The sequence below is a fragment of the Leucoraja erinacea genome, chromosome 39 (genome assembly GCF_028641065.1).
Source record: "Leucoraja erinacea ecotype New England chromosome 39, Leri_hhj_1, whole genome shotgun sequence".
NCBI classification, from domain to species: Eukaryota; Metazoa; Chordata; class Chondrichthyes; order Rajiformes; family Rajidae; genus Leucoraja; species Leucoraja erinaceus.
The window spans coordinates 5,035,084-5,047,552 of NC_073415.1; the positions used below are offsets into that span (position 1 = coordinate 5,035,084).

The window sequence follows — 12,469 nt, forward strand, 5'->3', positions numbered from 1 at the left end:
TCCCTGTGGGGCGTACGCCCCACGTTGGGAACCACTGCTTTAGTCCAAAGATCTCGGGGGTTGTGGTTACCGCATTGTCCCATGGATGGAAAGACTTGGGTTGGATTTGGGAAAAGTTGGCAGGAGGGCTGAGAATGTCTGCAGAGCGGTCTGCGATGGGGAAGGAACGAAGGGTGACTTTGTCCCCCCCACCCCCCCCCTCCCATTTCCGCCTCCTCCCACTCCCCCCCCCCCCCCCCCCCCCCCCCACATCCCCCCACTTTCCCCCTCCTACTTCCCCACCCCCCCCCCTACTCCCCTCTCTCCCACTTTCCCCCTCTCCTACTTCCCCCCCTTCTACTCTCCCACTCCCCCCCCTCCCCTCTCCCACTTTCCCTCTCCCCTTTCCCTCTCCCACTTTTCCTCTCCCACTTTCCCTCCCACTTTCCCCCTCCCACTTCCCCCTCCCACTCCCCCCTCCCACTTTCCCCTCCCCCCTCCCACTTCCCCCTCCCACTTCCCCCCCCCCCCCCTCCTCCCACTTCCCCCCCCAGCATTGAAGTTCCGGGGCGGTGTTGTGGAGAAGTGCAACCTCTGCGGCGCCAGCTTCGACTCGCGGGCGGGCATGTCGAGCCACGCACGGGCACACCTGCGGGAGCTGGGCGTCATGACCTGGAGCGCCACCAGCTCTCCCATCGACCTGCTCAACGAGCTGCTTCACGACCAGGTCCCCCCCGCCCTCGCTGACGGACAGCCCAGCCCCGACCCTGCCTCCAGCGGGCACACCAGCCACCGGCCAGGCTCGGACCCACCAAACGCCCATCTGCCAGCGAAAGTGTTCACCTCCGCCAACCGCAACTCGCCACCACCGAGAAACAAGGGTGAGTCAAAAGTGTTTAATATTACAATAAAAACAGAACAATGACATTCTTACTTGCAGCAGCATAACAGGTCTATAAGCACAGTACTCAATAGAGAGCATCATAAACAAATTAAAAAAACTAAATAAATTAAAACATAACTTGTGCAGTGCAAAGCAAAATCCCAAAGTTACTAGTACAACCAAGACGGTTCATGGTTCAAAGTTTAGTTGGTGTTTGTAGTGTTTAATAGTTTGATGGTTGTTGGGAAGAAGCTGTTCCTGCACCTGGTGGTCAAGGTTTTGCGACTTTTATACCTTCTTCCCGATGGCAGGAGTGAACCAGCTGCACAGTTAACCCTCGAACCCATGTGAAATATTGCTAACTCTGCTATTATTGTGATCTTGGCTACAGTGGGAGGGCAGACTTACTTGGATTGTTTCCGGAGGTTGAGGGGAGACCTGATAGAAGTGTATACAATTATGAGAGGCATGGATAAGTTACGCAGTCAGAATTTTAATTTTTTTTACCTCGGGGTGGAAATGTCAACGACTAGAGGGCATAGCTTTAGGGTCTAAGGGTCAAAGGAGATGTGTGGGGCAAGTTTTTATTCACGCAGGGAATGATGAGTGACTGGAACAACAGGATGTTTAAAATCATGAGGGGAACAGATCGGGTAGATGCACAGAGTCACACAAACACACACATACACACGGATGTACAGGCACACACAAGTGCAGGCATGGATATGTGACATTACAAATGCAGGCGTGTGACAGGCACTCTTCCATGTGCTCACGAGCTCCGGGTGTGATTATAAACTGACTTCCTGCTCTGTCTGACCAAACTGTGCTGTAATCTGATTAACTGTTATATCCGGGGAAAAGCCAAGGACTGTGTCAAAGCAAGGGCCTTGTCCTTATTGATATATTCGGCTTTGGAGATGTATATTACAGCTCTATCAGATTCCAGTTCACGTAACAAAAAATCATTAGACGCATGTATATTTATTATTAACAGTTTCCTCTTTCTCGACTCTTTAAGGAAAAGCTTAAAGGGTTGTTCTCCTGTGAATGAGAATGACCAGGGCATTTCCCCAGTGAAAACAATGAACACAAAATGAGTTCCTGAAACACAATGGTTTATCTCTAGTGTTTCTGTTCACTTCCCCAGAACCTACTAAGGAATCTGATTGATTCTGGCACTGGACTGGAGGCTCTTTGTATAAAGTCTCCCCGGATACAATGCCTAATCCTTTGAAAGATACCATAGTGCTAAAAACAGTGGAGTATTCGCATTAATTACCTTCAGGATGTCAGGCATTCACAGGATTTGAAACCGTGTTGGTGTGTATAATTACAACTGCCAATCAAATATTTATTACCACACATCCTACAAAAATGCATCTGGTTGAATTAATTGGGTTTGTGCATTGATCATTTTGAAGTACTGAATGATCTATACTAGGTTCTTATTTAAAGGCAGTGGTACTGACTACATTATGTATATTAAGATATCCCAGAACCACACATCAGATCTGGCTTAAGTCAGGATTTTGAAGTCTAAATCAGTCGCCCTGCCATCTGCATTCTGCGTGGCTTGCAGAAATAAGTAGCAATAATCAGCGTGGTGTATGTGATTACAACAAGAAAGTATCCAATTAAAATTCCATCATAAATAAATGCCATCACAGCATCTCCCTGGATACTCACTGCACACACTTCATCTACTAATAAGAGGTACATAAAAACATAACATACCTTTCTATGGGTTCTTTAATGCATCAAACATCCCAACGCTCCATTACTGCACCCCCTTGAGAATAACTAATACTATTGAGAGCACATCCAATTTTCTGACAACCATTTCGAACAGAGTCCACTATTGCATTCTGTTCCTAATAACTACTGCACGTTTTGCCTTAATCGGTTCTCACTCTTAGGTTTTAAGTGACACTTCTTGAAATATTTGCTTTGCAAATTAACAAGTAACTCAGAGGGTCAGGCATAATCTGAGGGAATGGTCAAGCAATGTATCGGGTGGGGACCCTTCTTCAGATTTCTGCAGTTCCTTGTGGTCTCCAAGTCCTGCATGGCTTTTCTTTTCTGGACCTTTAACAAAAGATTTTAAAAAGTATCTCCATAGAAATCGCCGAACACCTCCGCTCAGTCCGCATTAACCAACCTGACCTCCCGGTGGCTCAGCACTTCAACTCCCCCTCCCACTCCGTATCCGACCTCTCTGTCCTGGATCTCCTCCATAGCCAGAGCGAGCAACACCGGAAATTGGAGGAACAGCACCTCATATTCCGCTTGGGGAGTCTGCATCCTGGGGGCATGAACATTGAATTCTCCCAATTTTGTTAGTCCTTGCTGTCTCCTCCCATCCCTCATCCTTCGGGCTCCTTCTCCTTTTTCCTTTCTTCTCCCCGCCCCCATCCCCCATCAGTCTGAAGAAGGGTTTTGGCCCGAAAAGTTGCCTATTTCCTTCGCTCCATAGATGCTGCTGCACCCGCTGAGTTTCTCCAGCATTTTTGTGTACCTTCGATTTTCCAGCGTCTGCAGTTCCTTCTTAAACACAAAATCCATAGAAATCAAGTTTGTTTTAGAGTCCAGAACTTATTAAACTAGAAATCTTGTACCCGTGCATATTTTCAATCCACTTTGCCCATTATAAATATCCAGGGTCATTTTTATGATAGAGACTAGATAAATTGGGACCCGTTGGGTCCCATGTTCACACGGGAATTTAGTTCAAACCAACAACCACCAGCCAACCAGGTCTGAAGAAGGGTTTCGGCCCGAAACGTTGCCTATTTCCTTCGCTCCATAGATGCTGCTGCACCCACTGAGTTTCTCCAGCTTTTTTGTGTACAACCAGCCATTTGCTGTGCTTTAGTTTAAACCAACCACCACCAACCATTTGCTGTGCTTTAGTACAAACCAACCACATTTTTATTTTCTAACCACATTAAGGGCACTCAAGGTCAGTAAAACCACACTCACAGTTTAGTAGACATGTGTTCAGCATTATTCACAGCTCAGAGACGTGACCCTCTCACTTCCCCCATCTTGCAGAGACTAACTGAGGTACTCAACACTTCCGGGTTTTATAGTCCCTCCGGAAGGGGCATGGCCTTCGAGAGAGAATCTCAACATTTTTTAAACACTAATAACTCTTTTATTTTTCATCGATGGGAAAAATCCTCTTGTCCTGAGCAGTGGAGGGGGACTCTGAATAAGATGGCCAAAAATCACAGCCATAAGTGGCAGTGTTTTTTCTAAGATCAATATACAGAACAACAAGAAGTGGTCAAGATCAGACTATTAGTAATATAGATAGTTCTTGTAAACTTGTTAAACAGCAGTTATGCCTTCCAGCCATGAGTAGTACCATGGAGAAGCACCAAGAGCTAGATAGGGCTGTTAAAGATAGTGGAGTCATGGGATATGGGGAGAAGGCAGGAATGGGGTATTAATTGGGGATACTAGAAGGGCCGAAATGCACCTATTGTCTATTGTGTCTCGCCTGCCTTCTGCAGAGATTTCCCTTTTCTCCAAAGTGTCGGCCACTTTCCAGGGTTATCCTGAGGTACCCAGTTATTTATCATTTGGATACTGATGTACACCACAGAAAAAATATATATTTTTAATTAGGTTGCAGTGTTTCAAGATGGTTCCTTCAGACATCGAACCAGTTAGCAACTGCCTCTACTTCCCAAAATGTCATTTTGTTGTGAAATAGCAGAACGTATTAAATAAATTGCATAAAATTATGGACGATTCAAAAAGACTGAATTATGCCTGTCCCAGTTATCTTTGAAATGTATTCTTCGTTATTGATGCCCTAAGCATGAAAATTGACCCATGAATTCTAAAATGTGAATGTGTGAAATGTTAGCAACTAATCTCTGAAAATAACAGCAGAGATATACACAAGGTTAAAGGAGACCATCCAAGTTCAAAAATGCACTATTTTTATGGAGAGATAACGAGCAGATGCTGGAATCTTGAACAAAGCACAAAGTGTTGGAGGAACTCAGTGTTCAGGCAGCATTTGTGGAGTAAAATTGACAGATGGCATTTTGGGTCAGGACCCTTCTTTAAACTCAGGAACGGTCCTGATCCCAAATGTTTCCCATCCATTTGGCTTAGTTTAGTTTCAGGGATACTGCATGGAAACAGGCCATTCGTCTCTCCGAGTCCACTCCGACCATTGATCACCCGTTCACGCAAGTTCTACATTATCCTACTTTCTCAAACACTCCCTACACACTTGGGGCAATTTACAGAAGCCAATTAACATACAGACCTGTGGGAAGTGGGAGGAAACCAGAGTGCCCGGAGAAAACCCACGTGTAAACCACATACCACCCAAAGTCAGGATCAAATGTGGATCTCTGGTGTGTGAGGCTGCAGCTCTAGCAACTGAGCCACTGTGCTGCCCTAAGCTGCCTGACCCGCTGAGTTCCTCGAACAGTTTGCGTTTTTTAAATTTGTCCATGGAATTGGTTCTACACGCGAGCCGTCTCTTCAGTTTCATGTCCCGAGTCACCTCTAAGAATCTCAGTGGGTTATTCAGCATATCCGTGCAGCATCAACATCGAGTTTAAGTATAAAGGTCTCTGGAGTTTCATTCTATTGCTGAGGGAGAACTGCACTGTCAGAAGTTTTCTATTGTAAGTTAGCACATCAAATTGAAGCCCTCCTTGTCTCATGGACATGAAAGATTCCATAGCTGCCTTTTAAGAAGTGCAAGGAATTAATAGGACTGGACATGCTAGATGCAGGAAAAAATTTCCCAATGTTGGGCGAGTCCAGAACCAGGGGCCACAGTCTTAGAATAAAGGGGAAGCCATTTAGGACTGAGGTGAGAAAAAACGTTTTCACCCAGTTGTGAAATTGTGGAATTCTCTGCCACAGAGGGCAGTGGAGGCCAAATCACTGGATGGGAGAGATCAGATAGAGAGAGAGAGACCGCTTCCCGGATTTAACGCGAGCCAGTGTAGATAGAGCAGTACTCAGGCTTCATGGCCGTGGAATCACCCATCGCCCGTGGGGGTTCCAACCTTGGACTTTCAGGGGAGCGGGGCAGCCCCGCGGGCCTAAAATGGATTGGAGATGATCGCCCGCCTGGGGCTTGGACATCGGGAGAGACACGGAGAACAGGGGAGAGAAAAGACTTGCCTTCCATCACAGTGGCTTCACTGTGATGGATGTTTGTGTGAATTTAATTATGTGTATGTCTGTAAGACAGTGTCTTTGTTTGTATGGCTGTGGAAACAACATTTCGTTTGAGTCTCACTGGGGCTCAAATGATAATAAATTTGTATTGTATAGATAGAGCTCTAGGGGCTAGTGGAATCAAGGGATATGGGGAGAAGGCAGGCACGGGTTATCGATTGGAGATGATCAGCCAGGATCACAATGAATGGCGGCGCTGGCTTGAAGGGCCGAATGGCCTCCTCCTGCACCTATTTTCTATGTTTTCTATGGAATAATGACATAATTCAATCAGCATCAAGAACATTAGTTATGGGGAGACCTGATAGAGTGTCATAGAGCACAGAAACAGACCCTTCAGTCCAAATTACACATGCAGTAAAGATGCCCCATCTACTCTAAACTCACCTGCCTCATTTTGACCCATATCCCTCTAAACCCTTCCTATCCACATACTGATAGAACCCTTCCTATCCAAATGTCTGATAGAATAATCTACAAAGGTATTATATATTATATAATAGCCATATTATCATGCTTCCATACATGGATGTTTTGCATTGGCATAGACAGTTCAAGTCATCAAATAATAATTTTAAAATCAAACTGCTACCACAGATAAGCAGCCATCAAAGTTTGTTTTAATTTGAAAGCAACGTTTCCTTGTACCAATATTGGAAAATCAATGATTCTTGAAAACCACTTTTCAAAGAGAAAAGCAGTATAATGGCAAAGAAAAGTGATGTTCATTTGTTCTCCTTGTGAAAAGGATTCTCTTCCCTCAAAGGTTCTCCCTCCCTCCTGCTGACACAGTTTCTCAAGCACACAGAACAAGCTTCTCAAGGCTGCAGTGTAATATCAATACCTGTACTACTATCATGTCAGTTCCTTTTTTCAAAGAGACTTTTTTTTGGTAATCTATTAGAAGCTAAGTACTGAAAAATTGTGCCTGTTGGAAATCTGAAATATGGTCAGAAAATGGTAGAAATCTTCACGGGGTCAGAAATGATCAATGAGGAAATATTGCTTGACATGAAGAGTATTTTCAGCATTTTATTTTACCATTATATTTAGCTTATGGAGCTATTCAGACCTCCGACCCATCTCATACATGAGAGAGTTCACAGACAAGCAGGGCATGGTGGCACAGCTGGTAAATCACCTGCCTCACAGTGCCAGAGACCTGGGTTTGATGCTAACCTCGGGTGCTGTCTGTGTGGAGTTTGCCTGTTCTCCCTGTGACCATGTGGGTTTCCCATGGGTAGTCCAATTTTCTCCCACACCTCAAAGACAAGTGGGTTTGCAGGTTTATTGGTCTCTGTAATTTGCCCCTTGTGTGTAAGAAGTGGATGAGCAAGTGGGATAAAATAGAACTAGTGTGACCAGGTGATCTATGGTCGATGTGATCTCAGTAGGCTGAAGGCCGTTTTCATGCTGTTTCTGTGAACTAATCCAAATCATACTCATATAGCCCAACCTGTCCAGTAGGTCAGGTATCAGCACTGGAAAAAAACAAAACATGGGTGACGTTTGGGTTGGAACCCATCTACAGACTATTTATTTTCAGATTTTCTTTTATTACAGTTGTTCTTTTGTTTGGTAGTAAAAGTATTCAGTGGTTTAGGGTTGACTTCTTGTGTGCAGTTGATGTTTGATGCCTCATGGTGTTGGAAAGATAGACACAAGAAGGGTCTCATCCTGAAACGTCACTGACTCCTTTTCTCCAGAGATGCTGCCTGACCTGCTGAGTTACTCCAGCTTTTTGTGTCTGTCTATGGTTTAAGCCAGCACCTGCAGTTCCTTTTGATAGTCTTCAGACTTTCAGTATGAAGAAGGGTCTCGACCTGAAATGTTACGCATTCCTTCCTTCCAGAGATGTTGCCTGTTCCGCTGAGTTACTCCAGGATTTTGTGTCTACCTTCCTACACATACATACGGGCGATATGGTGGCGTAGCGTTAGAGCTATTGCCTTACAGCGCCAGAGACCCGGGTTCGATCCTGACTACGGGTACATGTCAGTATAGAGATTGTACATTCTTCCCGTGACCTGCATGGGTTTTTCTCTGAGATATTTGTTTTGTAGGTTAAGATGTACACGTTTGTAGGTTAATTGGCTTGGTGTAAATATAAAAGATTGTCCCTGGTTTGGGTAGGGTTGTGTTAATTTACAGGGATCGCTAGTCAGTCACACTCGGTGGGCCTGTTTCTGCAATGTATCTCTAAACTAAATTAAACTATCTACTAGTTTAAACTAAACATACTAGCTATCAGACTATCAGTATGCTAGCTTCAAAGTATCTGTCTGAAGAAGGGACTTGACCCGATACCATGCCCATTCTTCTTCTCCAGAGATGCTGCCCGACCCACTGAATAACTCCAGCTTCTTGCATCTATCTTCGGTTTAAACCAGCATCTGCATAGTTAATCTGCAGTTCCTTCCTAAACTACACATACTCGTGATGGACACAAAAAGCTGGAGTAACTCAGTGGGACAGGCAGCATCTCTGGAGAGAAGGAATGGACGATGTTTCGGGTCAAGACCCTTCTTCAGACTCTTCAAACATACTCGTGTTGTTGGGAGATGGACACAAAAAGCTGGAGTAACTCAGCGGGACAGGCAGCATCTCTGGAGAGAAGAAATGGGTGACGTTTCGGGTCAAGACCCTTCTTCATTGGCTATATTTAAGAGGGAGTTAGATGTGGCCCTTGTGGCAAAAGGGATCAGGGGGTATGGAGAGAAGGCAGGTACAGGATACTGAGTTTAAGAAGGAACTGCAGATGCTGGAGAATCGAAGGTTACACAAAAAAGCTGGAGAAACTCAGCAGGTGCAGCAGCATCTATGGAGCGAAGGAAATAGGCAACGTTTCGGGACGAAACCCTTCTTCAGACTGGATACTGTCATACAGTACAGGATACTGAGTTGGATGATCAGCTATGATCATATTGAATGGCGGTGCAGGCTCGAAGGGCCGAATGGTCTACTCCTGCACCTATTTTCTATGTTTCTACAGATGCTGCCTGTCTCGCTGAGTTACTCCAGCATTTTGAGTCTGTCTACGGTTTCAACCAGTATCTGCAGTTCCTCCATACACTTCTGATGGGAATTGGCGATGACGTCACTTGGGTGATCGGCGGTCGGCGATCGGGTGCTCGGGCCTGGATGGCTGTCCCCGCCGCCCGCTCCTCCCCATCGAGTGCGCGGCGCTCGCCCCCGCCCCCGCCCCGCCTGGCCGGCCGCGCGTTCTCCCTCTCCTAAGATGGCCGCCGCCGCCGCCAGCCCGGAGAACCTGACAAAGGCCGAGCCCCGCGACTGCCCCAAAATGAAGGAGCCGAGCGGCGGAGGCGACGGTAAGCAACCGGGGGGAGGTTTGTGCGGAGGGAGAGAGCCGTGGGAGGAGGGAGAGATCCCCCCCCCCCCTCTCACACACTAACGCACACAGACCAAGGCCTGGTGGCGGTTGTGGGCCGGAGGGACGGGGGGCGGTTGCCGGGGTGACGGCCAGGGTCCGGCCCGGTCGCCTGTAGCGCCCCCGAGTCGTAGTGACCCGTCCTTCTCCCCCCGGTGGAGTCGGAACCCGCATTCAGCCTCGCAAAACAACACGAAGCAGTTGCCGTTATTCCAGGCGTCCCTTTGCACCAAGGCCTGGGCGCCCGATCACCCCTTCCCTGAACCCCGATCACCCCTTCCTCGCCCCGCGATCACCCCCCCCTTCCCCCCTTCCCGCGACCCCCCCTCTCCTCGCCCGATCACCCCTTCCCTGAACCCCGATCACCCCTTCCCTTCCCGATCACCCCTTCCTCGCCCCCTCACCCCTTCCCCGATCACCCCTTCCCTGAACCCCGATCACCCCTTCCTCGCCCCCCGATCACCCCTTCTTCGCCCCCTCACCCCTTCCCCGATCACCCCTTCCCCGATCACCCCTCTCCTCGCCCGATCACCCGTTACCCGAACCCCGATCACCCCCTTAGTTCCTCGGGCCTCGCCCGATCACCCTTACCCGAACCCCGATCACCCCTTAGTTCCTCGGGCCTCGATCACCCTTTCCCGAAACCCCGATCGCCCCTTCTTCGCCCCCCTCCCCTTCCCCTAACCCCGATCACGCCTTCCCCTCACCCGATCACCCCCTCCTCGCCCCCAGAACCCTGATCGGGTACCCCTTCCTCGACCCCCCCGCCCTCTCATCCCTTCCTCGCCCCCCGAATCCCGCTCACCCCTTCCTCGCCCCTTTCTCCGGGCCCCGGTCACCCCTTCCTCGGGACCCCGAAGTCCCGAAGTTCCTCGTCAGGACTTCGCCATCGCAATTTGTTCGCGCTTGTTAATTATTTAATTTCCAGAATACAAATGCACTCACTGAAAATCATAAAAATTCAATCAACTCACAGAAAAACTTAAAACAGACACAAAGTATTGGTCGGTCAGGCTGCATACGTGGAGGGAATGGATAACCGACGTTACGGTGGGGGTAGGGGACGGGACGACGACACCGAAACTATTCAGACTAATTGGGTATGGTTGGGGTGAGAAGGCATTATTATCATTGTGACATCCTGAAGGAGTGTCCCGATCCAAAACGTCGCTCCAGAGATGCTGAGATACTCCAGCATTTTTGTTTTTATTCAGTTGGTAAACTAGCAGCCTCTGTTTACATATCCAGAATGTTTATTTTTCCTCGTTATCGAAACATTTCGATTTCACAATAAACAATTTCTAGTGGTCGTTTGTCTTGCATTTCGAGTTTATTAGTTTTCATAATCAATAATGTGCAGTGAAAGTGCTGGAGAAACAGGCTTGTACAGTCTGGAAACTGAAATCGTTGTTTGCAAAACTGGATGGTAAAAGTGTAGCTTTTAAAAAATCACGTTAGCGCGGCACTGATTAATAAAACAGGCCTTCTACAGGTATTATGCCATGATCTTGCAGTTAGGCATAAATTGATTTGTGTTATTGATTCACAAAACTGAAATTACTCAATTGAAAATATGCTGTTGTACAATCCCCAGATTATATTCCCGATTTTTTTTTTAATGAAATTTGCTGTCAATAGGAGAGGAGACAAATTTGAGAGGTTTTTTTTGTACTTAAGATATACTCGATATATTTGAAGCTTTAGCAGGAAAGGTCAAGGAAGAGGAATGTGTTTTGTGTACACATTATTGATTCTGCACTTCCAGTCAAGCTTCTAACTGATGATAGCAGCTTTCCTGAATGAAGCGTCAAGCATAGTGGGATGGATGAACACATTTCATTGAATAGTTCCTCCTACCACTATTTCTCACCATCCCAGGTACCCTGCTTCTTTTACGCTTCTCTCCCATCCTAGTCTGAAGAAGGATCCCGTACTTTGTATTTTATTCAAGATTCCTGCATCTGCAATTCCTTGAGTCTCTTAATCCCATATTTCTTTTATCCCCTCTTTCCCTTCGCCTTTATCTCCTCCTACCCATATGCCCCCCCTTCCGACTTTACATTTTGCTCCTTTTCTGTCTCCTTTCCACTAGCCTTTGTCACTTACTCCACCTATCTGCTAGTCACCCACCTACCCCTACCCCCACCCTAACCCTCAGCCTCCTCCCCCCCCCCCCCCCCCCCCCCCAACCATCCTCACCGCCCCCCAGTCCCCCAATTGGTGCAATTTTGGCACCATTTTACAGTCCCATCTGCAGCTGGTAACAACGGATCATTGCTGCCTTCGCCTCCATTTTGGTCGTCCCGCGACCCAATAAAGCAAAACCAGTAAATATAATCAAGAAGGGATAGGAAGCCAGTAAAAATCAGAGAGAGTAATTGGTGAGTAGAACATGATAGCAGAGATTAAATTTTGGGCAAGTTTAATTTTGTATGGGCAGTACACCAGGAGGGTATGTGAAAGGCTGAATCTTGAATAATTGCAAGCCATTTTATTTTAATTAGCCTTATTATTGGATGAAGTTGGTGCAAAAGTTGAATGAATGAGGTTGCAGTAAATTTGGTTATTTTTCTCCTTTAGCTTAAACATGCTTTTAAATCTTTCTTTCTGTGAGCTTCTCTTCATTGGTTGGATGTTAGGTTTTATTTATGTACAAAAAGGAATATGAACCATTTTCTTAAGGGTAGCTTTTGCCATATAATTATTTAAGAAAACTTACTTTGGTTTCATAGTATAACTTTCAAATGTGGCTTCTAGGCTAAGTTCGCTTTCCTTTTAAGGATACATGCACAAAATTTTGGAAATGTTTTTTGTTTATTGCCAGTATCAAAGACTATTAAATTGGAGTTTTAATTTTCTGGAAAGGTGAGATAGAAGCAGACTGATTACAGTCGATGATAGGTCAGAGAGCTGTGTCAAATGAGTTTTAATGGAAAGACCTAGAACAAAGCAGTTAAAATTTCCCACATAGTTGCAACTGCAGAACTCGCCTGCAGTGT

The 12,469-nt window shown here is 46.4% G+C and overlaps 1 protein-coding gene across 8 annotated transcripts in view; it reads left to right on the plus strand.

Moving 5' to 3' along the window:
- Positions 1–12,469, plus strand: part of LOC129714508 (uncharacterized) — a 74,385-nt gene that overhangs the window by 20,710 nt on the left and 41,206 nt on the right. For all 8 annotated transcript variants that reach the window (XM_055664162.1, XM_055664170.1, XM_055664168.1 and 5 more), the window contains one exon: positions 534–860. In XM_055664162.1, the coding sequence (XP_055520137.1) occupies positions 534–860 (327 nt within the window). The remainder of the gene's footprint in view (positions 1–533; positions 861–12,469) is intronic.